General features: G+C 31.7%; 3 protein-coding genes across 3 annotated transcripts in view; all 3 read right to left on the bottom strand.

Moving 5' to 3' along the window:
- LOC145316710 (4-hydroxy-2-oxoglutarate aldolase, mitochondrial-like) overlaps positions 1 to 27201 on the bottom strand; it is a 97930-nt gene that overhangs the window by 23069 nt on the left and 47660 nt on the right. The window lies entirely within an intron of this gene.
- Positions 1 to 27201, bottom strand: part of LOC145316722 (guanine nucleotide-binding protein subunit gamma-1-like) — a 116387-nt gene that overhangs the window by 63729 nt on the left and 25457 nt on the right. The gene's annotated exons all lie outside the window — the stretch shown is intronic.
- Positions 200 to 10808, bottom strand: Faa (fumarylacetoacetate hydrolase). Its single transcript, XM_080157414.1, has 9 exons — positions 10495 to 10808; positions 9543 to 9729; positions 9275 to 9419; positions 8332 to 8584; positions 7560 to 7737; positions 4131 to 4196; positions 1898 to 1953; positions 1222 to 1314; positions 200 to 632 (listed from the first exon to the last, which is right to left on the bottom strand). The coding sequence occupies exons 1-9, from the start codon at positions 10669 to 10671 to the stop codon at positions 531 to 533; spliced, it is 1257 nt and encodes a 418-aa protein (XP_080013540.1). The 5' UTR covers positions 10672 to 10808; the 3' UTR covers positions 200 to 530.

Raw genomic sequence — 27201 nt, 5'->3', positions numbered from 1 at the left:
TGTTATGGGTTAATAGTGTTAACATTTAACTAGGACATCTATATCCATATGTAGCACAGATAAATTTTATATAATGCATTTTTACCTTATTAAATAAATCCAAGATAACCCACAAGGTTTATTCCCCATTACATTTATTTAAAGTTTTTGTGTTTTCCCTTCATTTTAAATCTTTAATATTAAAAACATTACAAAAAAATATTGTTAGATTTTATTGAGCACAAACTATCAAGTTATAAAAAATACATTTTGTAAAAAAAATATTTATATAATCTGGGACAAAGATATGACACCTTACAAAATAACATTTTGCCTCCAAGTTTCCACAAATAAATTATTTTCTTTTAAACAAAATAGTGTTAATTGCAGTGAGGTGCACAGGGTTTCGTCAGGTGGTGTATTTCTTGGGTAGCCTTTTAATTTTAAGGAGTTGACACCCTTAAAGTTATTTAATTACTAGTTGAAAAAAAAGTTGTAGGTAATTTTTTTTACAGGTGCCTCATCCCTGACCATAATACATAAATGTTTGATTAGAGCGGCAGAGCTGGGAGCAATTTTCCAGAAACAGAGCCAAAACCAATTCTAATTCCATTTCCAACACACACTCCCTCCATAATCACGGTATCACCATCCTGCAATATATAATTATGAAGAGTTAGAGAGTTGCTGCAGTTTGAAGCATCTTATAGTGCCTAATCAAAATGACGTCAAACAATACAAATGACCAATGATAGGCCAGTATCCATTTTACTATCGGCAAATTAAAATGTATAATGGCCTATCTCTGGTCATTTCTATTGTACGACGTCATTTTTATTAGGCTTTATAAGCTGCTTCCTGCAGTTTTCATTAATAACAAAGAGCTTCCCTTAAGTCAGACAATAGTTTATTTTTGTCTTGGCAAGAAAGGTTGACTGTACCATTTTTTGTATATTCTTAATTATCATAATATTACACTGTAACAATTATCAATATTTATCCCTTTACTCTTTTTTTTTCCAATATTCCCTACATTAATTAGTATTGATATAAAGAATAAAAATTGCGCATAATAAAAACATTCTTGCAAATATATTTTTGTAATAAACAAAAACAAACACAAACAAGTCTAATTATTGAAAGCTTTTTTAAAAACTAAGCTAGGATTACGAGCTGTAAGCAAGATGATAAACATTAAGAGTAACTATAAAGAAGCCTCGCTACTTTTGTATATGATTTAACCTGTAAAAATTTTCTTTCAGTTCCATCATTAAGTTTGATTGGTTTTGTTCCTCTCCATGATAATTCCAGCATGCTTCCAAACGATGTTGGCTCCTAAATATGATTCGTATTAAACAAAATCACTATGATAGGCACACCTATATATGATTTATAGTTACAGCTTTCTCGAGATAGGAGTATCTTTAATTTAGAAATTTAGGTAATTAATCAAACTAGGGTGAAAAGTTAAAAATCTAAGTTTTAAAATATATTTTGAAAAGATGGGTTGGGGTTTTCCATTTAAAAAAATATTTACTAAACCCATTTTAGATTTCCATACATTTAACATAAAAATAACTCTTATTGCATTCTTAGAAGTTAGGTAAAAAATCATAAAAAGAAAGAGTTCTAGTAACGGAAACCAAATACGTGGATATTGTGACAGTGAAATTTTCATCGTCAATTTAGGTTGCTAATATACCCAGTCCTCAGATATTGGTCAATATGTCTATGGAGGGGGTGTGGGATTGGGGGGGGGGGGGTGCGGTATGAGGAGCATCGTTATACTAGCCAATTAGAAGATACATTTTATCAGGGTTTGCAAGAATCTATCACAATATCCACGTATTATATATCCATTATTATAGAACACACATTGTGTTTTTAAAAGAAAATTACTACAAAAATATGTGTATACCGGTCCAGAAATGGTTCCAGAAGCCAGAAGATCTCCAGGATTCATATTACAACCTGATCAGGAAGAACAAACCATACATAATAAAACAATCATTAGCCAAAGTGGTCTGTTTCGAGACAAAATAATCTATTTTGCATCAAAATCCTTTTTTCAGGTAGCAAAGCATAAATAACCTACTATAGTTTTGAGATAAACTTTCAACTGATATTTGTAGGCTAATTACTTTGGGATATAAGAATCAGAAAAAGACAGTATGATTCTAACTCCACACAGTATTTTTTAATATGATGTGTTGGGGGGGAGGGGGGGGTTGTAATGATGGCTAACTTATGAAAAAGGGGAATGTGCCAATAGTTCATATTCTTGTTTTTAATTAGGAAAAGAACTGTATCAAGTATAATCATTAAACAAAAAAAGGAGGTAAATTTAATACCTACCATCAAGTTTAATAATATCAGCTGCCAAATAAGGATATATTTTTCAAGTTTGCCCATCCTTGATCCCTGGTCGGTGAACCATAATCCCACCCTCTTCTTGACTAACTTGATCGGAATCCAATTTATTTTGTAATATGTGTCATCTTTTTATTGGGAACAAGAGAGGAAATATAATGTTAGAATAGGGAGGGGAAAGGTTTAAGATTTTGGGCACAGTGCATTTATCTATTGGTGATTGAAAAATTATTCTTTCATGGGATATGACAAAAAAAAAATTTTCCTCTTAATAATGCCATTAATGACTAGATTATCTTTTTGCCAGTTTTGATGTCGTTTGAGTTAATTTATTTCGTTAATACTTAATAGGCTGATAGCGGCCAAATTGGAGAATTTACATGTTATGTTTACTAGACTATAAAAGTTTTAAAGATTTTTAATCAATATAATAGATTTGAAATCTGCATAAAATTTTAGGGATTTTTTATAAAATTCGTTTTTTATATAATTCTTTATTTAAAGGCGCAAATACGATTTAAGTTAATAAATTTTGACCAATAGGATAGCTGGATTGGAAACTACCTACGCTCTAATTGGTTGAATGATGTACGTCACTTAAGCTTCTCCAATCAGAGCGCAGATAGTTTTCAATCCACCAATCACAGATCTCAAAATTATTTAACTTAATTTGTATTTGCGCCTTTAAATAAAGAATTATATAAAAAACTAATTTTATAAAAAATCCTTAAAATTTTATGCAGATTTCAAATCTATTATATTGATTAAAAATCTTTCCAACTTTTATAGTCTAATGTTTACATATCACAATAAGCAGCTAAAGAAGGCCTAAAAATGATATGAAATAACTAATTGTCAATAATGCACAGTTATTTTGCTTATTTTGTATGTGTTGTCTTTGGCCAAACGCTCCAGTACACTATTGGATCTTGGCTACTTGGGATTATTTAAATACACCTTACAATGTTGTGCGATCATAAGATTTACGTTCAGCTGGTTGGCTGTCATTAAACCATTAAAGTTTGTTTTGGTAATGTTGGATTCCAGCAGCTTTTTCCTAGATTGAGATATTCCATAGTGAATTAAGAAGGATGGGGAGTTATAAGGGGGAGGGGGATCAATGCATTGTGTGTCGCCTGCAACATGTGCACTTGAACAAACACATGCACATGCACACTATCAGACACACCACCACACATTGTGTGCAAGAATATCGAAGACACTTGTCACACATTTAATCATACAGACACGTTTTTTTCAAAAACTTATATTTTCTTTAACTTAAGTAATATGTATTATCATTATATGAAAGTAAAAAGAGGATTGACTGTCTGTCCGTCTATCTATATGGTCAGATTGTTAAAAATGGGTGTTAAAAATGGAAAATAAATTTGAAAAAATTATTCTTATGAATAGGATATAGGAATCATTATGTCAATGTGTGTGCGTACGATGTCGCTAACCCATACTGAAAGGAGTTTTGGACTAATTCTTGATTGATTACTTGCAACCCCTCCCCCCCTAAAAAAAATAAATGTTATTCTTTTGGCTATGGGCGGAGAATCTATGTGTATAAAATATAAAGTTTTTTAGCAAATGGCCTGGTTTGATAGATAGTTTTTTAGAGAAGCGTCCTACATATCTTGAATGTTAAATAATAGGTCATTAAAAGCTAGTGGGGAAACCTATAGATAATATATAATTTAGCACTATCTATCTGGTACATGCAAATATTTTACTATACTTTTTGTGATGGTTTTTATATATGTAATGTTTTCCTGTAATAGAATGATGAACAAGCTGTTGTTTCATTGTCCAATACAAATACTTCATGTTAGACTCACATACTGAAAAATATAAATATCTTTTGATTCTCGGCTTTAAGTTGGCATAAATAAAGAAGTAACAAATGCTTAATGCTGTTATGTCAGGCGCATGTCGTTCATTTTGGTCGTACATTCATTTCGCGTTTGTGTGTTTAGCTGCTACATTTTTATGCTATGATATATTTTTCTCGCGGTTTTATAATCCGTTGATTAGAAAAAATGAAATATTGTTTGCTTTCACTTATACCTGAACGATGACCTCTGTGGGGCTCTTCTAACTCTTACTTAACCTAACCTAACCTTACGCTTATTTTAAAATATTTGTTTGTGTTTCATATGCGATATGACCGAAACCGCATAATATTTTTTTAATCGCAACAATAATTTTTTCTCACTTTTCAGGTTTTATTTACTTAAGAACATAAGATTTATTAAGTTAAGCTGTCCAAATTTACCCGTTGTTCCATGTATAAATTCATTTATTATTAAATAGAGAAGGATGTATTTCACTTAACAGTTTCCTCTATAGTAAAGTTTAGTTTTGGGAAGCAAATACAAATACAATGTACACCTTTTTATTGAATAATTTATCCTATCTAGATATAAGAAGCGAAATTTGTCTATTTCCGCCTGTTGCAGTTCGTATGGAATCGTGATTTTATTAGTTGCAATAAAGCTAAACATCTGATTTTCTTTATGAAAGCTCATCTGGCTAATGAACCCTACTCTATAACTTACTTTGTTTGTTCGTTTTTGCATTGATATTTCATTTATTTTTGCTCTTCGTATTTATGAATATTGTCATATTTGAGTTTTATATATTACATTCTATCCTATTTTATATGATTTCTAAAATTATCTAATCTATATTCTAAAATTTTAAATTGTAAGAAATACTTATACAGTGTGTTTTTTTTATGAGAACTTTTTTGAAAGCAATTTTACCCCACTTATAGTCATCAGAATTTAATGATTAATGGCTTATTTTCTTCGTTTTTTAAGGGAAATTATGAAACAACCAAAAAAAATTACAGTTTTTGTTGAAAAAGTACAGTAAAGTTGAAAATTAAAAACTTAGGTGTCAACATCTAAAAATGGTTCTAGCGCATTTTTCTTATGTTCAAATATTCTACCTTTTGCAAGAATGGCTGCAAAACGCTTCAAAGTTGAGATATAGAGCTATAAATTTATACAGATACTATTGGGGACATGTACTAGAATAGGTCAAAGTTTGTAGGCCATATCTCAATCAGGGAGAAAGTACTGGCCCCCCAAAGTCGACTACTGAAAATCCAATTTTGAGCATAAGAAAAATGCGCTAAAACCATTTTTAGATGTTGTCACCTAAGTTTTTAATTTTCAACTTTACTGTACTTTTTCAACAAAAACTGTATTTTTTTTTGGTTGTTTCATAATTTCCCTTAAAAAACGAAGAAAATAAGCCATTAATCATTAAATTCTGATGACTATAAGTGGGGTAAAATTGCTTTCAAAAAAGTTCTCATAAAAAAAACACACTGTAGTTTATTGCTTTATGTGTAACTTCGTGGGCGTGCATGAAAGGGAACTTGGATGAATTTTAACCCCCTTGTGTATGGGAAATCATAAACCAACTATGTGAGAATATGGTTAAAGAGTTAGGAAACCTAAACCTTATAAACATTTTTATTCTCATTTGATTTTGTTTGCTTAAAGTTAAAACAAAATAGAATATGTGAAAATTATTATATGATTATTGCACAATATAAAAAAAGTTATTTTTCTAGGATATTTGAAGAGATCTGTCTACCCACACCTTTCTTGAAATAAATCTAGACAAAGATTAATACGGACAGGGGTTAGTTTTACAATCTTGAAAAGAAAAAACAAGTTTAAGTTTCAAAAAAAAGATTTAAGTTACTCTACATAAGATTTATCGGGTATAGTCCCTTTCGTAACATCGCACCTTAAGGGGCGATTCTTCGTATTTTTCACAGTGGCTTTTCTCCTATTTCTAGCCCCTGTGGGGGGCTCTAACCCTGAGGGGCCAATTACCTAACCCTGTGGGGCAATCAACTAACCCAATATAACCTAACCTTACCTAAAATAACCTATAAAAAGCCATTTTAAAAATACGACGAATCGCCCCTTATGGAGCGATGTTACGAAAGGGATTGTTCTCGATTTAACTCATGCCAAATTTTTGTGATCTTTGCAAAGCATTTGACAATAACCCACACTATATTATATTCTAAAAATTCATAAAAGGAAACATACTGGAAATAAAGAATTAAGTATTATTGATTTATGCACAAACTCATAGTGGATGTAAATTGTATTAGATATTTTCAAACTCAATTTTGGGAAAAAGAATCAGGTGAAACATTTTAAATTAGCATAATATTTATCTTGATATACTTAAAGGCATATGTGTACATATATAGTGGGGAAGAATATTAATATTCTCTTTCTCACAATGTTTATGATGCTCCAATTTTCCATAAAGAAATATATTCCAAGTGGGATGTGGAGACAATATCATAACTTTCAATAAGATTTCCTATTGAATCATAAAATAGTTTCAATTTCTTTGTCTTATAAAAGGAGGGGGGGGGGGGGGATAAGTGAGAAATATAAATTCTAACAAGAAGAGATATTATCTTGAAATAAAGAATTTTAGAACAAATGAAGACTGAATAAAAATAGGATTAAATTAGATTAATCTTCATCAGAAAGCCAGGATAAGAAGTGAGCTAAGATCTCAAAAACGGCTAGACTGATCACCCACAATTTTAGGGAATGTTTTAGGCTAATTTGCATTTTGCATGGGGTTGTGTACTTCCCCTCCCCTTCCCCCAGTCATAAGGATATGATTATTTCAAGGAAAATTAAAGAGTCTATTCTGGGACATCCTGCATATAAAGAGAAATGATGTAATAAAGTTATAGTATTTTGTATTCTACGTAAAATTTAGCACAAGGATTTAAATGTGATCAAATTTATGTACACAAGAATTTGTAAGAATGCATATGAAATACAATAAACATAAACTTACATGCACTTATCTGCAGCTGAACAAGGCCGCAAAGCGCTCATAAATGCACAAATATAAAAATATTGACAAATAGTTTATGTTTTAACTAGCAGCTGCGCCCCTAGAAGCCTCTAGGGAGTGGTAAGTCGATTTCACCTATTTTCAATTAAAGTTTTAAAAAGAAAAGGAATTTTTTTGGGGGGGATAATTTTTTCTAATGGCGATTTCTCTTGGGAGGGTTGAGATAAATGTAAAGCTTTGAGCTGATGAATGAGACATTTTGTTTATAAAACTTATAAAACAGTTCAATGTACAATCCCTCCCTTTCTGGTAAAACCGGAGAAATCAAAAGTATTATATTAAAAAAACACCTGTAGTGGGTTGACCGCCCTCTGGCTGAATTGCGACGCTCAGCTTAACGTCGAACGTGTACTTGTCATTGTGCTGGAGATACTGGAATGGAGCTGGATCCTGGAGGTAGTTGTCCACTGCAAATGGTTTGAGCGCCTCCATGCTCACCACCCAGGGGGATATTGAGGTTCCAAGATTCTTTTAAATAATTTAGATATTATATTACAATGTTTAACTACATTGCAGTACATGTTTTTTTTGGGAGGGGAGACATTGGGCTGTAAATTACACTAGTCCCCAAAGTTTTAAAATACCGTTGTCTTGCTCGTTGGCTCAACAGCTTGGCAAGTTTATTTAATTTTGATTGGTTGGGTGTCCAACCGTTTCAACCACTAATCGAAATCAACAGAGCGAATAATTTTGTGTAACATTATTGGGAATGCACATCAATTTATTGATAATTGTCTTATCCCTTTAGATTCCTGATGATTTAAATGTTGACAATTTTAACGTATTTTCTGTTTGCTACCCTTTTACAGTAATAATATTGTTATGTATCGCATCATATCATAGACAGTTTTCCGCGAATATTGTGAAAAATATAAAATAATTTAAGTTTTATAGGCTAATAGAGACCTAAGGCCTAAGGCTAACAATACAGGGTTTAATTATGTGGTTTTTTTTTTAAATTTTATTAGAAGTGAAAAAATCTTGATACGATACATGATTTTTTTCATTATGACTTAGAACCGGTTTTTCATCGGATTGAGAGCACAACTATAAATTGTTTACCTTTGCTAGGAAGGGACCCAGTGGCACATACTCCCACTTCTGGATATCTCTGGCGGACCAATCATTCATCACAACCATACCAAAGATGTGCTCCTCCACGTTCTTCATGTCTATGGGATGGCCCAGGCTGGGGGTCACTCCGCCCACAAAGAACGCCATCTCCAGCTCAAAGTCCATGAGGCGGCAGGCACCGAATTTTGGTGGCTCTGTGTCGACAGGTCTGGTCTGGCCGTTTGGTCGTCGGATTGGGGTTCTAACAAAAAATTTAATTATTCATCAATATGTAAAAATGATAATTCCATAATTTTTATTAACTGCGATGTAAATATTAAGAACACACACACCACCTATAAACTAACCTGTGTAAAAAAAAATTAAATATGGATCTAGTACAGTTTACGGTAAAATGTTTCTGGGATCAATTATCTCCAAAAATCTGTAAAATTTAAAGGCTGACAGCTACCAGCAAACGGCTGAATATGCAAGTTTTGCCCGCACAGCTTTATATGGAGCATAAGAACGCCTATAAATATTCTGGAATAGTCGAGATAAAATGATCTACAGTATTAGCTTAACTGAAGAAAATTCACTTTTAAAAAGTTTCTTTTTCGAGAATTGTGCATTAGGGAGTAATGACTATTCCAGATTTATTGTAGGCCTTTTTTGTCGTTAAAAGTTTGTGCGGACATTATATTGACATTCAGCCGTATGTCAACCTTTTAAATTAATAGATTTTAGAAGATATTCGATACCAGGAACATTTAATTGTGAACTGCATGATTCCAAATAAATTCTGACATTAACCTATAAAACAGAAAACAACCCGTTATCAAATGACTAAGTTTTGAAGGTATGTGTTTATTGGTTTTGACTCAAAAATTATTGTAATACTTAAGAAAGCCTTACTTAAAGTATCTACAAACAAACTGTAAAATTATCTCACCCAGAGACAACGACACTGGATGCCCTGCCATGATAACCAACAGGAATATATTTCCAGTTTGGCATGAGTGCGTTCTCCTTGCCGCGGAACATTATACCCACATTAGTCGCGTGGTCAACAGACGAATAGAAATCTGTGTAATCTCCTGAAATAAAATAAACAATTAAACATAAATGACGATGAACAAATACTGACATTTTTTATTGCAAAATTTTTTTTATTGGCTGCCGACGAAATTGAATTGAATTCAAGCTATAAATCAAAATACCAATTTTTGCAGGAAGATGCATGGTGGCCTCTGCCTGGACAACCATACACTTGGATCTCATTTCTGTATTATCCCGGAGCCTGGAGTTGGACCTGGACAACAGGGAGGAGATGGTGTGCCTGGCCTCTATCCAGCAGGCACGGGGCAGGGACATCAGACCATTCAGGCTACTTTGTTGGAAAACTGCCTAATAAATAAATAAGAATAAAAAAGAATCATTATTTGCCTAATAAACAATGACAATTATGTCCATGACAAGCTCAGGAACAAAGATATGACAAATTTTTAAAGGTAAAAAGAGCAACAAACTGTAATCTCAGAATATTTAAAAATGACATAGTAAATTTCAAGCATTTTTTTCGTTTTCCCTTGGTAAGAAAATGATACCAAACAAAACTGAATAAAAACTATTGAATGTTAATAAAAATGCTAAAAATATTTTTAAAGACTGGTATTAATGTTTTTAATAGATCAGCTGATATTTGCGCTAATAAAATTACGATTAATTCAAAACTTTAGAGATACAATCATTAATATTTTCTTGAAAAGAACATAAACAAAAATTTAGTTGTCAGTGCCTTTAATACCTATCATTTCGAAACAAGAACAAAAATTTGATGTAAATATATTCAAAAATAGCATAAAAACAGGACATTTAATATATGAGTAATATATAACAGGTGTATTATGATGCTTCGCTTATTACATCGTGCCTTATCCTTCTAGAAATAACCAATCTAACAATCTTGTATAATTAATGTTACTGAAAGGTCAAAATGCTTAAAATAGTCATATGCAATTTCTGGTATATGCTTATAGAGTTGCTACGCTTATTAAATATATAAGGATTCTACTTGCAAAGTTTGAAAACAAAAGCTCGATTCTAACATGCCTAAATAAATTATAAGACCGACTATAATTGTAGAATTTTTTGCTATCAAAATCAAGTTACCTGGTGTTCAGAAAGAAGGGGTCCATCAAACAAATGCGCAATCTTTGACAGGTCCAGAATATGGTCTCCGATAGCCACTCCGATGCGATGCTGTGGCTCCGATGCCGTGGAAAATACTCCGTAAGGAAGATTTTCCAACGGGAAGTTGGACTCAGCTGGCACATTTACCCAGGACATTTTCTCTGCAGATTTTTATTCACAAAATTTTTCTTTAATATGTATTTTCTATCTTTATAATATTCACAAGTGCTTGCCTGAGCTATAGTAAGTTAGTAAGTAGTACTAGTTGTTGAATTTCAACTAAGTCCAAAACACGAAACGACTCAACAACAAGTTAGATATGAATACAAGTACGCACACATACACAAACACACACACACACACACACACATGTAGAAGACACACTTTGTGAAGCAAACACACACACTTGAATTTTTCCATCTGCCTATATATCCTTCCCCCCTACCATGCTATTATGTAAGCCGGCTGTACTTTTACCCCGCTCTTCCCAATTCCCTCTTCAAAATGCATATGCGACACTTGAAAGGGAAGCAAGTAAATGGGGCTGGAGTTAAAATGAACTAGACAAATGGAAGGAATGATATGAGATGGGTGTTTATTTTCATGGTTCTAGTTTTCTAAGATTTCAAAGTAAGATAGTAAGAATCAGGAAATACAAGATTCTATTGTTGAAATTCGAGGGCTTGCCATCACATTTATTACATTAAATATTTTTTAAAAATTTTATATGGTTTCATACCATTATAAAAGTATTCATTTTTTTGGATGTCGCGTAAGATTTCGATAACTACTGGATCGATTGGGTTTTCCATGTTAGGAAAGCTTCATATAGGTCCCAGTATGGTTTTCGGCTATTTTTAAGCCATTCCCTACATCTCCTAATACAGGGTCCCTAGATGCCAGAATCGCCACTGCTTGTTAAGAAAAATTGTATTACATTCTAATAGCGAAGGTTTTCTACTTTTAGGATCGATCGATTCACACGTTAGTCTGTCCGTCCCATGATAGTAAATTTAGGTATGTGATGATATTCGTATCGATTTCAAACCTAAATGATGGTCCCATGACAAACTCAGGAGTCCCAAACGTCGGAGTGGACAAACGCAGGATTGAACACTTAACCTAACCTAACCTAACCTAACCTATTTTAGACCAACTTATAAGTGTTTTCAATGCCTATCCCCTGTGGGGGGCTTATTTGTACATTCATATATTAACCTAACCTAGTCTGTATAGAAATACTTATTTAAATTAATATTTTAACAGTCCTGCGTTTGTCCACTCCAATGTTTGCGTTTTTCCTGGAACCCTTAATGATGACTCTTGTAAGGATTAAGAATATAATCTGAAATCATAGCAACTCTATAATCATCACTAGAAAGTAATTATATTTATTTCTATCATGGAAACAAAATGGAAATAGAGTTAACATTGACTTAATGAACGTACAAAGGATGACAACAATACAAACATAATAGTCATGCTCTTCAAAATGGATAAACGAAAAGTCGAAAGCTTGCGGCCTTTAAGCGAACCCAACTAGTTGAAATCCATAGGTTAGTAATAAAGAAGCCTCTTTCTTTTATTATATTCCAGCTCTGTAATATTGATAAGACATGCCATGTTACAATATCATACACATTATTATCAGTTATTTTCTTATATTAAAGTAACAGGATGACTGTCTGTCTCTGTTTGTGGCTGTCTGTCTGTGTGAACCACTGAATCTACATGTTTGTAATTTATAGTGAAGCTTTTTGGTCATAACTATTTTGTTGAGGGTACCACCATTCTCAAAAGAGAATTCACCTCTAAAAAAATATCCCCACTGCACTGAAAAGAAATCTTTTAAACTAAGATGTATCGGAAGTATAATAGTGTGATGCGTTTGTGAACTCGAACCTTTATCCTTTTGTTTTCCTTATCATTAATGTCAGTTTGGAAAGCGGTGAAATTCAAATGTTCATAATCGAACGCGGCATTCAAAACAATGCCTGCGCATGGATAATAAACAAAGCCAGCGCAGCCATCTTTGATCTTTCTTTCAAAATGTGCGGATATTATGCGTGATGAAAAACCATGAATAGTCAGAATTGTGGTGTTGTCCGTACTGAAAAATACCTTTGATTGCTTCCCGGCTTTACAGGAACAAAAACTTCGGTAAGAATTCTTTCTTTAAGCATTTTTAATGGAATGGAATGAATTTTAAAAAGACGGCAAATTAATCTTTCATTTTTACTTAAACTAGACCAAGTAATTAATTTATTTTTGTATCAGAATATTTTAATCGTAGTCTATAATGATTTTGTTTATGAATTATAAACTCGTATTTAATTTTTGATTAATTTTAAGCATAAAAAGTAACCCTAGTATTTTATATATTTCAATATAATTTCGAATGCACGCAACCTCTCATAATGAATATTTACTTTATTAAAAAAGACGATTGATCCAAATAAGAAAAGATTTATTCTCTTTTACAAGATTTATTTTATCATGTATTTAACATTTTAATATTTGATTATTAATTTTGTTATTTTCTATTTCAGCATGACCGTTTTCATACAATAAATTGTATTAGTAACTATGCTGGTTTTGTCTCTTGTGGGAAGTAGCAGGTTTCGTACGTCTGTACGCAAAGATCTGGTAAACGGCCAGCCAAATGCCGTTGTACCGAAACATAAGATAATTTATGTCTTTTGAAGCATACACGACAATAAGACCGATAAAACACTGTTAAGAATCTGGTCATAAGAATCTTCACTAAAAATTTTAGCCCTCTATCTCAAACAGCAGCCGAGAAAATCACATGACTGACGGATAGATAGACAGACAAAGTGAATTATAGAGAATCTTTGCTTGATTCAAGATAGACTTCATGCACTTAAATATTATACAATTGATGATTGGTCTTTGATAGCCAACAGCTAATAATCATACCGTAACATTTTATTACAAACTTTATATCGATGGTACAATTCCCTCTCTAAGGATAGAAAACTAACTTTAACCTCTTACAAATTCCAGGGGATCCTGTAATTGTTGACTTCTCTCTTTTCTAGTGGCCCTAGGAAACCTTGTAAAAGAAAAGATGAAAAGAGTGAATTTGATTGAAGAACTTGTGGTAACATTGTTACTCTCTTCTCTTTAAGATTTTATGCTTTCTCAAAACTGTTAAATTCTTTAGGTAGTTTTTTATAGCAAATAATTACAATGAAAGTACAAATGATGTTATTATAAAAAATTAGGAATTGTATAAACTTCTCAATCAAAACTAAATATCACAAACGCCTTATGAATTGTTTTGATAGATTTTGTGTGGGTTTGGAAAGAAATTAAATTATTGGAAGAATGGTTGTGGATAGACGTCGGGAAGGTATTAGATTCGATTCTGAAGCAAACCGTATCATACTAGAAATGTTAAACAATACATTGATTGTCTGTTGGGTGAACCTTGATCTAATATCGATGGGATATAGAGCAACTCTACCTGTTAAAATGGACGAAAGACTAAGGTCCTTGGACGATCACTTTAAGTCAGAAGAGGTCCATGTCTCCACTAGTAAAATCCACAACCCACAATTATTTCATTAAAAAACTTTAAATAAAGTTTATATGGAGGCTGATCATTCCTTAACCCATCGAAAAACGAAAAAAAACTATTTTTTTGTATGAACATTTTTTATTTCTGTGAAACAATTGTCCGACTAGATATGAGAGGAGAATTTCAATGAATTTTGCATCCACCAACAATAATCACGCCCACAGATTTATGTCATTTTTACCACAAAAATCCTCAATTATTTGGACTCTTCAAAAAGTTAAATTAGGTATAGCGTGTATCTAAATTTTACAAGAATAGAAATATACATAAATGTGAGGTTGAAAAAAATTATACATTAGAATTAGCTTAGAGAAAGAATAAAGAGCCTTGAATTGTGTATGTTGCAGCCGAAGCTATACTTAATAAGCGGTTTAGACGAAGCTGCATTCGCAGACAAATCCAGTCGCCTAAATCGAATAAGCAACGAAGGTTAATGGAAGAATAAGCTGGCACTCTGGGTCTTACTAATCCTTAGCCACCCTCAACTCCAGCCGCAAAATTCTGCCATTCTCAGTCTTACTCAAGCTTCCCTTCGCTGTAGCCAACCTTTGCCGCAGCCACAAATTCAAATTTAGCTACAACTGCTGCCCTGCGGACGCCAGTCGCGGATGGAGAACCCATATAAAACCTTTAGAACTTTAGAAACTTAAGAAGAAAGTTATGCCCAGTAGCAGCAAAGCTGAGTTAACAATTTAAGTAGCAGAGTTAGAATAAATGAAAGTCGTAGCATTCATCAATAATTATTTCATAACTTGGAGACATATGACCTTACTCTAAATGTATATTAGCTTCGTCCCTCTCAAATTGTTGTCTAATAAAATTTAGTTGCATATTAGCTTCGCTCCTACCAAAATTGTTGTCTTATTAGATCTAGTTGTATATTAACTTCCCTCCTACCAAAATTGTTGTCTTATAAGATCTAGTTGTATAATGTATATTAGCTTCCCTTTTACTAAAAATGCTGTCTAATAAAATTTAGTTGTATATTAGCTTCGCTCCTACCAAAATTGTTGTCTTATTAGATCTAGTTGTATATTAACTTCCCTCCTACCAAAATTGTTGTCTTATAAGATCTAGTTGTATATTAACTTCCCTCCTACCAAAATTGTTGTCTTATTAGATCTAGTTGTATATTAACTTCCCTCCTACCAAAATTGTTGTCTTATAAGATCTAGTTGTATATTAGCTTCCCTCCTACCAAAATTGTTGTCTAATAAGATCTAGTTGTATATTAACTTCCCTCCTACCAAAATTGTTGTCTTATAAGATCTAGTTGTATATTAGCTTCCCTCCTACCATAAGTGTTGTCTTATAAGATCTAGTTGTATATTAACTTCCCTTCTACCAAAATTGTTGTCTTATAAGATCTAGTTGTTTATTAACTTCCCTCCTACCATAAGTGTTGTCTTATAAGATCTAGTTGTATATTAGCTTCGCTCCTACCAAAATTGTTGTCTTATAAGATCTAGTTGTATATTAGCTTAATTTCTCCCAAAATAATTGTCTAATTAGATCTAGTTGTATATTAGCTTTGCTCCTACCAAATTTTTGTCTAATAAGATCTAGTTATATACTAGCTTCTCTCCTGCCAAAATTGCTGTATAATAAGATCTATTTATATTACTAGATTTGCTCCTACCAAAATTGTTGTCTTATAAGATCTAGTTGTATACTTGCTTCGCTCCTGCCAAAATTGTTGACTTATAAGATAATTTAATCGATTTTTGTCCTAAATTTAGAAAATTGTAAGATATGTCACAGTTTTTCCTTGCAACTGCATTTCATCACTTTAAACAAGAACATTTTATCTCAAAATCCGCACCTACAATTTACAAAAAGATAATTTACATTTAGAAATAACAGTAAACTGTAATATGTCCCTGAAAAGTCAAGTCAAATGTTGGAATAATTGTTGAATATCTAGACTGCAAATTGTGTGTGTTTAAATTGTAGTCTGGTGAATGAGGATTGTATTTAAACATGCCATAGTTGTAGATTAGTTGTGTCAATAATTTTTTCTTTGTTTTGTTGAGTAAAATCAGTTCTTCAAGTAAATAGTAATGTTCTTTCTGTCTGTTCGTCGGACCATCATGCTCTCTTTAGGACGAACGAATTTTAACACATCACAGTGTAAGAACGTAATAAACAGAATATCAATTCATATATTCTAAACAAAATTATACCCAAGTATTTGCAAAAAAATGCAAGATACTGTGTATTTACATACTTACATTTTCCTTGCCTGAATCATAGAGATGATTCGCTTACAAACATTGTACTTTGTAGGTCTAGGAATCATTACTTTTAAAATGAGATGAATACTTAGGGTTCTAATGATTGAATATACATGTTAAATTAAACAAAACTAGTACAAACGTACAGATACCAACTAAGGAAAGTACAACAATATATATAATAATAAATATTTATTTATCGCATTGTATTATAGACAGCTTTCCGCGGATATAAAAATGGAAAATGTAAAGATTAATACCAGTTTTGTTAGACACGAATGACCAAGGGCTAGGGCAATACAATTCAAAACTAGCATTGATTTTTATGATTTTAAGTTTAATATTCGTGGAAAATTGTCTACAATACGATGCTATACATGATTTTTCAGTATGGCTAAGAACTGCTTCTAATCCAGCGGTTTCGAAGCCACACTGAAATGAATATTATAATCCGTCACTCATCGAGCAGTAAGTAAGATTAATATATTTTCTCGTATTCATTCGAATCCGGTGGATAGGAAACGGTTCTCATCCATACGAAAAAACTATGTCTAGCATCGTATTATATCCAGTTTTCTACGAATATAGAAATGTACAACTAGTTTTAATCTTATAATTGTACATTCTATATCCGCGGAAAGCCGTTTATAATACGATACGAGAAATAACTATTAATATATTTTTCTAACGTAATATACATTTTTTATGTTCGAATATACATAAAGGAGTTGATTCCCTATGTGTGTTTGTGTCTGCGTGTCTATTAAAACATCTAAAACGGCTAGATCTATTGATTTATAATGTCAGAATGGTTTATTCAACTGTCGGGCAGGTTTTAGACTATCTATTTTGTGTATGTAGATGAAAAAGGTACAAACACATCTGACATTCTAACTTTGAGACCTATTAAACTATTCCAATCCGGGTACCCTATCTCTCCGTCTGTTCAGAAGATCCCGCTAACTGCCTAGCAGACTGGACTTTGCCTTTTATATAATACCCATACTGGTCCAATCATGATTTAAGGCTAAGGGCGAACCTAGTATAAATGTAAATTATATTTTGTAAGTGTTGTAAGTGAAAAGTATAATCATTTATAGTTATGCCAAGAATATTTACATTATATATTTATAAATACAGCTTATAAAAAAAAACTCAACATCTATTTATAAATATTTCTTTTTCATTACAATATACTAGAAGGTGCATCCCTAGCATGTAGGGGAGAATGAGAAGTAAAATGGCCAAGAACCATCCACGAAATTTAGTTTAAAAATAAAATAGACTTAAACCAGCTTAAAATTTCTGAGAAACTTTCCATAAATGAAGAATTAAATTTTTTTAAATATATTTTTGTACAACACAATTAGACATTCGTTGGCTTTCAAACTTTTGGTACTGTTATTAAATCTTATTCTGTTAGTTCAAACTATCAGTGTCCAAACCTTTCAAAGATAAATTTTTATCTATCTATTTTGATTAATATCATTTGAGATTAAATTAAATTTTACATTCATTGTCATATCCTTGAAGATCCCTAAATATATGTATTAGATTAAGTAACATTTTAACTATAAATAATATCATTATTTTAATTATACCATGACCACAGGTTTATAAAGACGAATTTATAAGAATTTACAAAGCCCCTAGAGTCTAGTGGCGCATTTATTGTGTCTGAGTGGAATCCAATATCCTTATCAGTTTGATTGGATTAAACGCTGCAGTGACAATAAAATGATAATATACTGTTTACAGTAACCCATTTACTGTGGTTCAACAAAAATACAACTGATTTTTCTTTGCTGTATATTTTTGCTTGTTTAGGTTCGAGTCTCTACCCAAACCACAACACAAAACATAAAAATGAAGTAAACATAAATATGAAGTAAAACATGAGCATTACAGACCATCGGTCAGACTATTAATTAAAGGACAGACCAATAAGATTGGCTTTAGCAAAAAATACACAAATTCTTCAACACAATTAAATTTCTATTATTATTTTGCTTCATTGTATAAATTTTTACATTAACCTTACTAAATCGTATAACCAGACCTAAATTTAGAAATCTTATTTGCCTTGAATTTGAGGTCACTGAATTTTAGTTCATCTATTGTAAACTTCATACTCGTATGGATCCAGTAATACTTTCGAAATCCTTGGAAAATCCGATGCACTATGTATTTCATAACTTATAGGATAAAATCTCTTTCTCCAATTGCTCATTGAAATCTCTTAAACGACTGAACCGGTAAATGTTCGATTTTTTATGGTTATTTTTTTAGGCTGTATTAGCATACTATTCTACAACACCAATGTTTAAAACCATCTCAACTCTTAATTCCTTTTAAAATACAATATTAATAATCTTTATATTGTTTTGCCCTTAGTGGTTAGTGGCGTTTATAATTAAAAAATTATAAGTTTTTTATTTAAGTGTATCTTGTTGTGCTAGGATTTTATAAAATTCAAATTTTCTTTAGTCGAGGAAAAAGGTATGATAGATTTGGTTTGTCTCAAACAACATTTAAAAAAATAACAATTCTGCATTTTTGAACTTTTTTTTTATTTTATTTATGTTTATGCATAAATTGATGGCAAAATAGTTTATCTTGAGGTTTCCTATCCCACCTGTACCTGATTTTCAATGTCAACAAAGTGAAACCAAATAAAAGACTTTTCCTACCATTTCATTTCCAATCTTTTAATTTTCAATGGTAAGTAAAATTTAAAGCTTTCAATTTAAGTTAATATAACAAGAATTATACCTCCTACTGCTGCTATATGAGATGCACAAAATTAATAATAAGAGTATGCTGGGGGAATGACTTGGCCATTGTCATTACCGTGAACAGTTAAGACTACCAGATATAGGTCGTGCGTTCATAGGGTTAGTTTTCTGCAACATTTGTAATGTTATCGACATGTGACCTTGTGTGTAAAAGTCTGGCCCCACATTTTTATCAACTGTCCTAAAAGTAATTAATCAGCTGTTTATATTTGAATGCAATTCCATTTAATAATTCTAAATCAATTTCTTTCCTTATCTGTATGAAAGTTGAAATCTTTAATCATTGTGTTTGCAGTTCTATTAGTTTTCTATATAAATGGATATTACAGTAGGGACCGCGAAACCATTTCTCTTACAAAACATCAACCAATAGGTAACCATTTTAATTTTCTCTTAGAATTGGGATTAAAAATGAATTTGTACCAGCCCCCATTTAAGAAAGCAATAGTCTTAATTGCAGATATAAATAATCCTATGGTTGAATTACAAGATTGGGTGACAAGCTGCGGATGAATACCTAGTTTGGCGGCTTTGACAAACTAGATAATAAAGCAGTTGCCAATCGATCCGGCTGCAACAAATATTTAAATTTATAAATTTTGTATTTTTTGTCTGTAATACGGTTTGACACATTTTTCTTACTCAGAACCAAATAAGCTGGATTTTTGAAGTCCTGCTGGAAAATAGGAACAGTCTTAAAACATAGTATCTCGCTCCTAACAGCATTAGGGTAGAAATGCAAAATTAGTTTGGTGTGTAGTTTGTCTTCATATTATTTCTATTTTCTCATATTGAGCCAGGCAGGGTTACTACTGAGAACATACATTTTATTTAAAAATAAAAAAAATATAAAAAATAAAAAAAATGATAAGGATTTTGTTTAGAAAAAAGTATCCAATCAGCCCATGTAAACCTAAGAATCTAAATAAAGCAAGATTTTTCAAAAATCTCAATTGACAAAAAATACTTTTTCCTTTTACAAAAAAGGTAGCTCACAGCAACTCTAAATTGTGAATTTTATGTATTTGTTATTATTATTTGCCATTTAATACCATCAATTGTGAGTAAAAATTCCCCACAAACAATCATGGACAAACAGAGAAAGTTAGTTATAGAGTAGACGTTCAATTGTCATAAAAAAGAAAAACAAAGAAAGATAATATGCGATGAATCATAAGGAAACAAGGATGACAACATCCATAAAAGCGAAGCACTAAAACGGTAGGACAAACGGACATGAACACTTATATAGTGTCAGAACTGAATAATCAGAATATATTAGTATAAGAGTCGAAGCAAAATTGTAAGTGAATTTGTTAAAAAACTGCTTTATACAGGATAATGTTTATGGACATACTTACATATTTAGGACTTGATTATAGAGTTTCTTCGCTTATAACATCATACTTTGTTGTCCCAGGAATCAGTAAACCAAAAATCAGATCAATCGGATTATTAGATAACATAAAAAAAATTTGTTGTTAAAAAAGTAAAAAAAACAACATGTTTAAATTGGACATACGGACATTTTGGTAATGATTATAGAGTTGCTACGCTTTCTAAATCGTACCTAGCTACTAAAGGAATCACCATGCAAAATTTGAAATCGATAGGACAATTCTAACATGCCTAAATTAACGAAAAGAGCTATCCGTTACAGACGGACGGACGGACCGACCCTAATTATAGAAAAGCTTCGCTTTTAAAAATACGAAACCCTTTTTTTTTAAAAAGTGTATGGAACCAAAGGACCAAGAAAATTGTAAATTGTCCATTGGAAAAGGAATCTTTTTTTCAAAAATTTCAGCTGTCCATCATGAAAAGCAGTCGAGAAAATCAAATTTCAACGAACACACATACGAATCACTTTGCTACTAAAAAAATGAATAGTTAAAAACATTTATTAGTGTATAATGCCCTGAATTCTGAACTTGGAACAAAACATTTAAAAACATAAAATTTTCTTATGTGTTGTGTAAATATGTGTATACTAGTTTGTAAATTCTTTAAAGAAGACTCTCACAAACACTGGGAAAAACATTCTTAAAATAACTCCTCAAGGTACCTGGTTAAGGGGTATTAAATTAAAATTCCTTATTACAACTGTTAATGTAAAGAGTGTGCAAACAAATGCGGACCTTTTTGAAATTCAAATTGCGCGGCTTGTGTTATACTAAAAAAAATACTAGAAATGCTATGAATGCTAGTTTTTGGAAATATAAAAACGATTCCTGTGCTACTTATAGTTAAGTAGCTACGTGGTAAAATGTCCCATATGACTTGAAACTTGACTTGCGAGTAAATCATTAAATATTAGATAATAGGGTGTGCAAAAAGAAATGGGTAATTTTTAAAATTCAAATTGCGCGCTTTCGTTAATAGTAGAAAAGGTTATAAAAGAATTTTAACGGTATTGCGTACGAGTCCTTTTAGTTCTCATTTCATTTGGCTTTACTTCTGAAAATAGGCACCTTCTAAAAGCCTTTCAGTGCAACTTAAAAAACAGCGTTAAAAATGTGAATAGCAATTGACAGCTTATTTACAAATTAATTGTCAGCTGCTGATATTACAGTCTGCATAAATTTGGTTGACCTGATTAAATGTGCAGATAATTGTCCCTATCCAATCTTTCTCTCAGAGTTACTCTCCATCAAATTTTAAATTTGAATATCACATAAAACATATTTTGTAAAGCCAATCACAAATTAGATAAAAACTTAACCTAACATTAAAACCTTAGTTTTATTTATTAGATATAGATGATAAATAGAGAGATAGATGAACTGCAGTGCCAAGATTGAAAGAAGAAAGTATAAAAGCACATTGTAAAAAGTTCAAACATACTTTAATAGATAAAAAAAAAATCACACAGATGATTAAAATACTTTTACGAACGTACGGACGGGTTTACAGACGTACGGACTGTGGACAAGCCCTGATTATAGAGTGGTCGCGCTTTTGAAAAACCAAGGTTTTCCTTTGTGACATTGTCTAAACTGTATGTTGTATATAAATAGCTCTGTGCATGAATTTGCATATAAAATAAAACAAGTGTGAATAAAAACATTACCAAACTTAAAAGATCATAAAAAACGCGTTTTAAATATTTTCAATTTTGATTTATGTTTTGAAGACATTTTTTCACTCAAATTTACTTGCATTTATTAATAAATGACCCACAACCCTACCACACCCCTCCCTCCCACACCCTACAAATTTTTGTGTATAATATGTTGTCCTCCCGCCACTTTAATAGAATAAGAACCCTGACCACTTGAAGCTTTCCTAAAAATTTTAGGAAAATCCAGCTTTTTAGAAGACCTTATCGGGCATACATACAGAGAAATTACAGACATCCAGCTATGATCAGTATCATGACAAGCTTAAACTCATAAAAAAGAACACTAAGACACTTCCATACAAAAATCTTTCACTTCTTACCTTCAGAATTAAAAACTACATGAGAAAGTATATTATGATCCATACAAACATTTTTTCAAGATATACATTGGAATAGTTATCTATTGCAAAGTGTTTCCGCGGATAGTAAAATGAAAAGTTAGAAAATTAATTCCAGTATTGTATTTAATATTTCTACAATACGATACGATTCATGATTTTTATGTATAGCTGATAACCGGTTTTAAACCAAAGGATAATTATCGGTTTAGGAGCCATACCGTAATATTTTATTTGTTGTATCTTCACTTCACACATACTTCCTTCTTCCTCCCCTATGGATATTATTTACCATTGTATTCAATAAAGTTTTCCACTCAACAAAACTTTAACAAAACTAACTGGCCAACGGCACCCAAGGCCAGTACTTAAAAATGAAAATCCTATTTTTTGGTAACTAGATTTGTTAAATTTAACCACTAGGGTTTTTCCCCACAGGGGGTCATTGTGAGTAGTAGTAACCCTTTCGTAAATTAAGTTTTTGTGAGAAAAAAAAATTATGGGGAAGGAATTTATTTTCGGAGGGTATACATATTTTCAGGGGAGGTTGTAGTATTTCGCCTCTTAACCAATGTAATACTTTCATGAAAATTATGGATCGATCACTCTAGCCGTTTTCAATACCTTTGCTGACGTGAAATACAAACAGACAGTGAGACATCTACATACTTTGAAATGCTATGGAAATACATAAGTTCAAAATGATTTCAAAAACTTTTCCTATACTGCATAAATTATTTCAAGGTTTTGGATTTAGCAATTACAAATAGGCGTGCTTAAATTTAGCTTATTAGCTGAATAATGTGTTTAATAACATTATAAAAAATCGTCGTTGCTTTGCATGGGAGAAATATGAACATATTTTAAGGATTAGGCATTGAAGAAAAACTTTAAAATTCCAGCCGGGGAAATTTATGGGCATTGAAAATCAAGAACTTGGTATATTAAAAACAAAACGTCGCGCATTTACATTTTTATTCCTTCAAGTTTGAGGGAAAAAACAAGATTAATTTCTGCTCTTTGTATTTGAAAGGATGAAAATATCAATAAAAGCGTTTCCCTAAAATCAGACAGAAGAACAAACGAACATTAAAACTTGTAGTGTTATAACAGAACATTATATAAACTAAATTTTGTAAATACTGGATAATTACATTTCTAGGACTTCATAATAGATGTGTTTCGCTTAATTTTATTCGGACAATATTATCATTGTTTCTGAAATCATCTGAATAGGATAACAATACTATTGTTATAAAAAAGCAAGCATGTTTTAAATGGACGTACGGACTTTCTAGTATCAATGATTAGGTTGCTACGCTTTTAAAATTATAAGTATCACCATGGAAAGTTTGAAATCGATAGTTCAATTCTTACATGCTTAAATTATCGTGCTAACAGTTACGTACGAACGGACGTATACGGGAACACTGACCCTAATTATAGAAAAGATTTTATACAGGGTGTTTTTTTAATAGGTTAAAAGTATTGCTTAATACAACCCACTTGCCATTGATAGAAATTAATAATCTATATCTTAATTTTTTCATTTGGTTGGGGCAATTTGTATAAGAACAAATATTTGGCGATTTTCAACAAAATATGCCTTAAAAACCGGTTTTTCTAAAGTACCTATGTTTGGAAGATTTTTGGAACATGACCAATTTAAAGGGTGTGCAAAAATGCGTATATTTTTAAAATTCAAATTGTGCGGCTTGTGTTAACCTTTCAACCTTTCTCACATTTTCCAACGTATCTTCTATACTACAAATTGCATGAATATGATACATATATTTCCAAAAACTAGAGTTTATGACAATTTGAACGCTATGCGGAACATTTTTCTACTATTAACACAAGCCGGGCAATTTGATTTTTTTTTTATTTTTAAAATTTAACGCATTTTCACACACTCTTTGAATTGGTCTATCCAAAAATCTTCCAAAAATAGGTACTTTGGAAAAACCGGTTTTTGAGGCATAATTTGTTGAAAATCGCCAAGTATTTTTTTCTTATACAAATTGCCCTAACCCAATGAAGAAATTAAAATGTAGATTATTAATTTCTGCCAATGGCAAGTGGGTTATATTAAGCAATATTTTTAACCTATTAAAAATAAACACCCTGTATTAACCCTTACAGATCCTGTTACAGATAAAGACGTAAATTTTTTTTCTTGTGGTTCATGTGTATTTTTAGAGAAAATTACTTTTTCTAGTCATAGCGGTCAGAACGCTCCTTAGCCGCTTTTTAGCGGCCAGCCGCTAGATTTTGAAATAGCTGTAGAGCGGCCAATTTTGCAGCTAGGATGACCAAATTTTAGGACGATCTTTTATTTTGCATAACAAAAAAATTACTTTTTCTGATCATCGCCGAAAAACGGGAAATAACGGAAACCGTTATTTTCGGCGGTTACGGCGGTAAAACGGCGGTTGGCGGCGCCAATTAATATTTTTATCTGTTTATTGTTGCTCAAGGATTTACCAAAAAAAATTATAGGTCTCTAGCTGTAATAGAAGCCACGATATTCATGATATATGTCTGTAGTAAAAGCCGGACAAAAATCGGTCATAAAGTCGGTCAGGGAGCGGTCAAACGTATAATTACTAAACTTAAAAAGTCATGCAGTCACAGCTCTCCATCTTACCTACATAAAAAATGAGATTGAAAAAACTAGAGGGGAGCCCCCCCCCCCCTCCCCGATCTGTAAGGGTTAACAAGATCCTTTACAATGAGGCTTACTTGCCGAGCCCTGATTAAATGTGATTGTAGCGGGACAGACTGACTATTAGAGCAGCTGTGCTCCTCTGAGATATGATTTTACTTGTTTATGTTTTGTGTAGCTAAGATTATTCTCTGTAATTCTATTTTTAACATTGTATCTGTTCCTTCCCCAAATATATAAGTTATAAACTGAATACGTCCTTCGTGTCCGCCGTTCACGCTCCCGACATAACATGATCATCTTATTGGTAATTATATTTGTTAAACAATAACATATACTTATTTTTTATATTTTGCAAAAAGAATTGTTAGAAACCAAAGAAATAAGAAAAATAAGTTATGTATTTTGGTGGAATTGAATACTTGTAAAGTCAAATATCTTTGTAAGAAAAACACTAGTGGAATTTATATTGATTTCAAGAAAATTTGGATTTATCTTATTCTAGAAAGCACTTATTCTTAAAATAATGGGATGGATGGTATAAGAATAGAAGTATAGGATTTTCAATTTGTAAGTTCGTAAAACCAATTTGTATTTTTTAACCAGAATTATTTTATCAAAAGATAATAATTATCTAACAAAGATGACAACATACATATGTAGAGAAGCACAAAATATCATGGAATGGACAAATGTACAAAGTGAGTTAGAGAGCAGATGTTCAGGTATCATGACAAAGAAAAGTAAGAGAAAGAATATGCAAAAACTTACAGTTTAAACACACGGTTATAAAGACTAGATGCAATTATGTCATAGAAATCTTCACTTATAAATTCAGCTGTATTTTTTCAATAGCAACCGAGAAAATCACACTTCCCCGGGAGCGATACGGACTGACGAACGGAGAGACAAAGTCAATTATTGAGTAGCCCCAGTATTAAAAAGTTTTTATTGCTATAAATTCATGCCTTTATTGATTTCTGTTCATGATAACTTTGAGTCTGGTCGACCATCCTGGTAGGTTCTGTGGAAACATTCATCGAATGCTGCAAAACCAACACTTTAATTGCACGACCTTTGTCTTTCTTATTCTTGCATATGTTGTCAACCATAAAATTTTAAAACTAAGATTCGAACACTTTACCTCCTTGTCAGACATTTGAACAAACCATTTATTTAGCAGACAGACGTAAATTAATACGAAAACATCTATAATAGCAAAGTTAAAATTTTTATATACTTACGAACAGTGAAAAACATAAAAACTACACTTCTACTATCAAAGAAACATTTTTTGGAATTCTCCGAGATGTTTCATGTTGACTTACTGACGTTTTTACACTTGACTAGAGTTATGATTCGCTTATCAAATATTACCAAAATCGTGCTAAGAATCACTACTTCAAAGATAATAATATTAGGACAACTACATGACGTAAAATAAATGTTGTTAAATACCTTCAAGGATGAAGAATCGCTTTGATTAATTAAGAATCACAGCTATTAGTTACTACGGACAGACTGGCCCTAATTGAAGAAAAACTTTGTCTTTTAATAATGAAACAAAATGTATAAATATGTAATTTTATTTTGATCACCTAGTAATTTTACATAGAATTTATAAAAACAAAAAATATAATCATTAAAATAACTAACAAAGGTTTATTCTAAATAAAAATGTAGCTAAAAGAAAGATTTCTTTTGTAAAATTTAAAAAAAAATAAGGAACTACGATTAATGTAAATTTATTTGTTAAAAGCAATGGCTTGCACTTTGTTTTGCTTGGGGGTTCAATTTAAAGGGAAGGGGTAACATTTTCACCTTGACACCCCCTTGGCTGTATAATTGTATATAGACCCTTGTCAAGGGGGTTGTAGGGGGTGAAAACCTAGAGGGTGTATCCACACCCCTTAATTTTGCCGTAGGGGT

The sequence above is a fragment of the Acartia tonsa genome, chromosome 4 (assembly GCF_053477335.1).
Source record: "Acartia tonsa isolate MP-2025a chromosome 4, ASM5347733v1, whole genome shotgun sequence".
NCBI lineage: Eukaryota > Metazoa > Arthropoda > Copepoda > Calanoida > Acartiidae > Acartia > Acartia tonsa.
Note: the sequence above shows the minus strand (reverse complement) of the source record. Positions and strands in the feature narration are given on the sequence as shown.

Bases quoted from the DNA above. Each gene is read 5' to 3' on its own strand.
- Faa (XM_080157414.1), bottom strand. From the start codon at position 10,671: ATGTCCTGGGTAAATGTGCCAGCTGAGTCCAACTTCCCGTTGGAAAAT. The intron at 1,954-4,130 runs CAGGAAAACATT...GTTCTTCCTGAT, and splicing joins GCTTGTTCATCATTCTATTA to CAGGTTGTAATATGAATCCT. The intron at 1,315-1,897 runs GTATACACATAT...AATCATATTTAG, and splicing joins CTGGAACCATTTCTGGACCG to GAGCCAACATCGTTTGGAAG.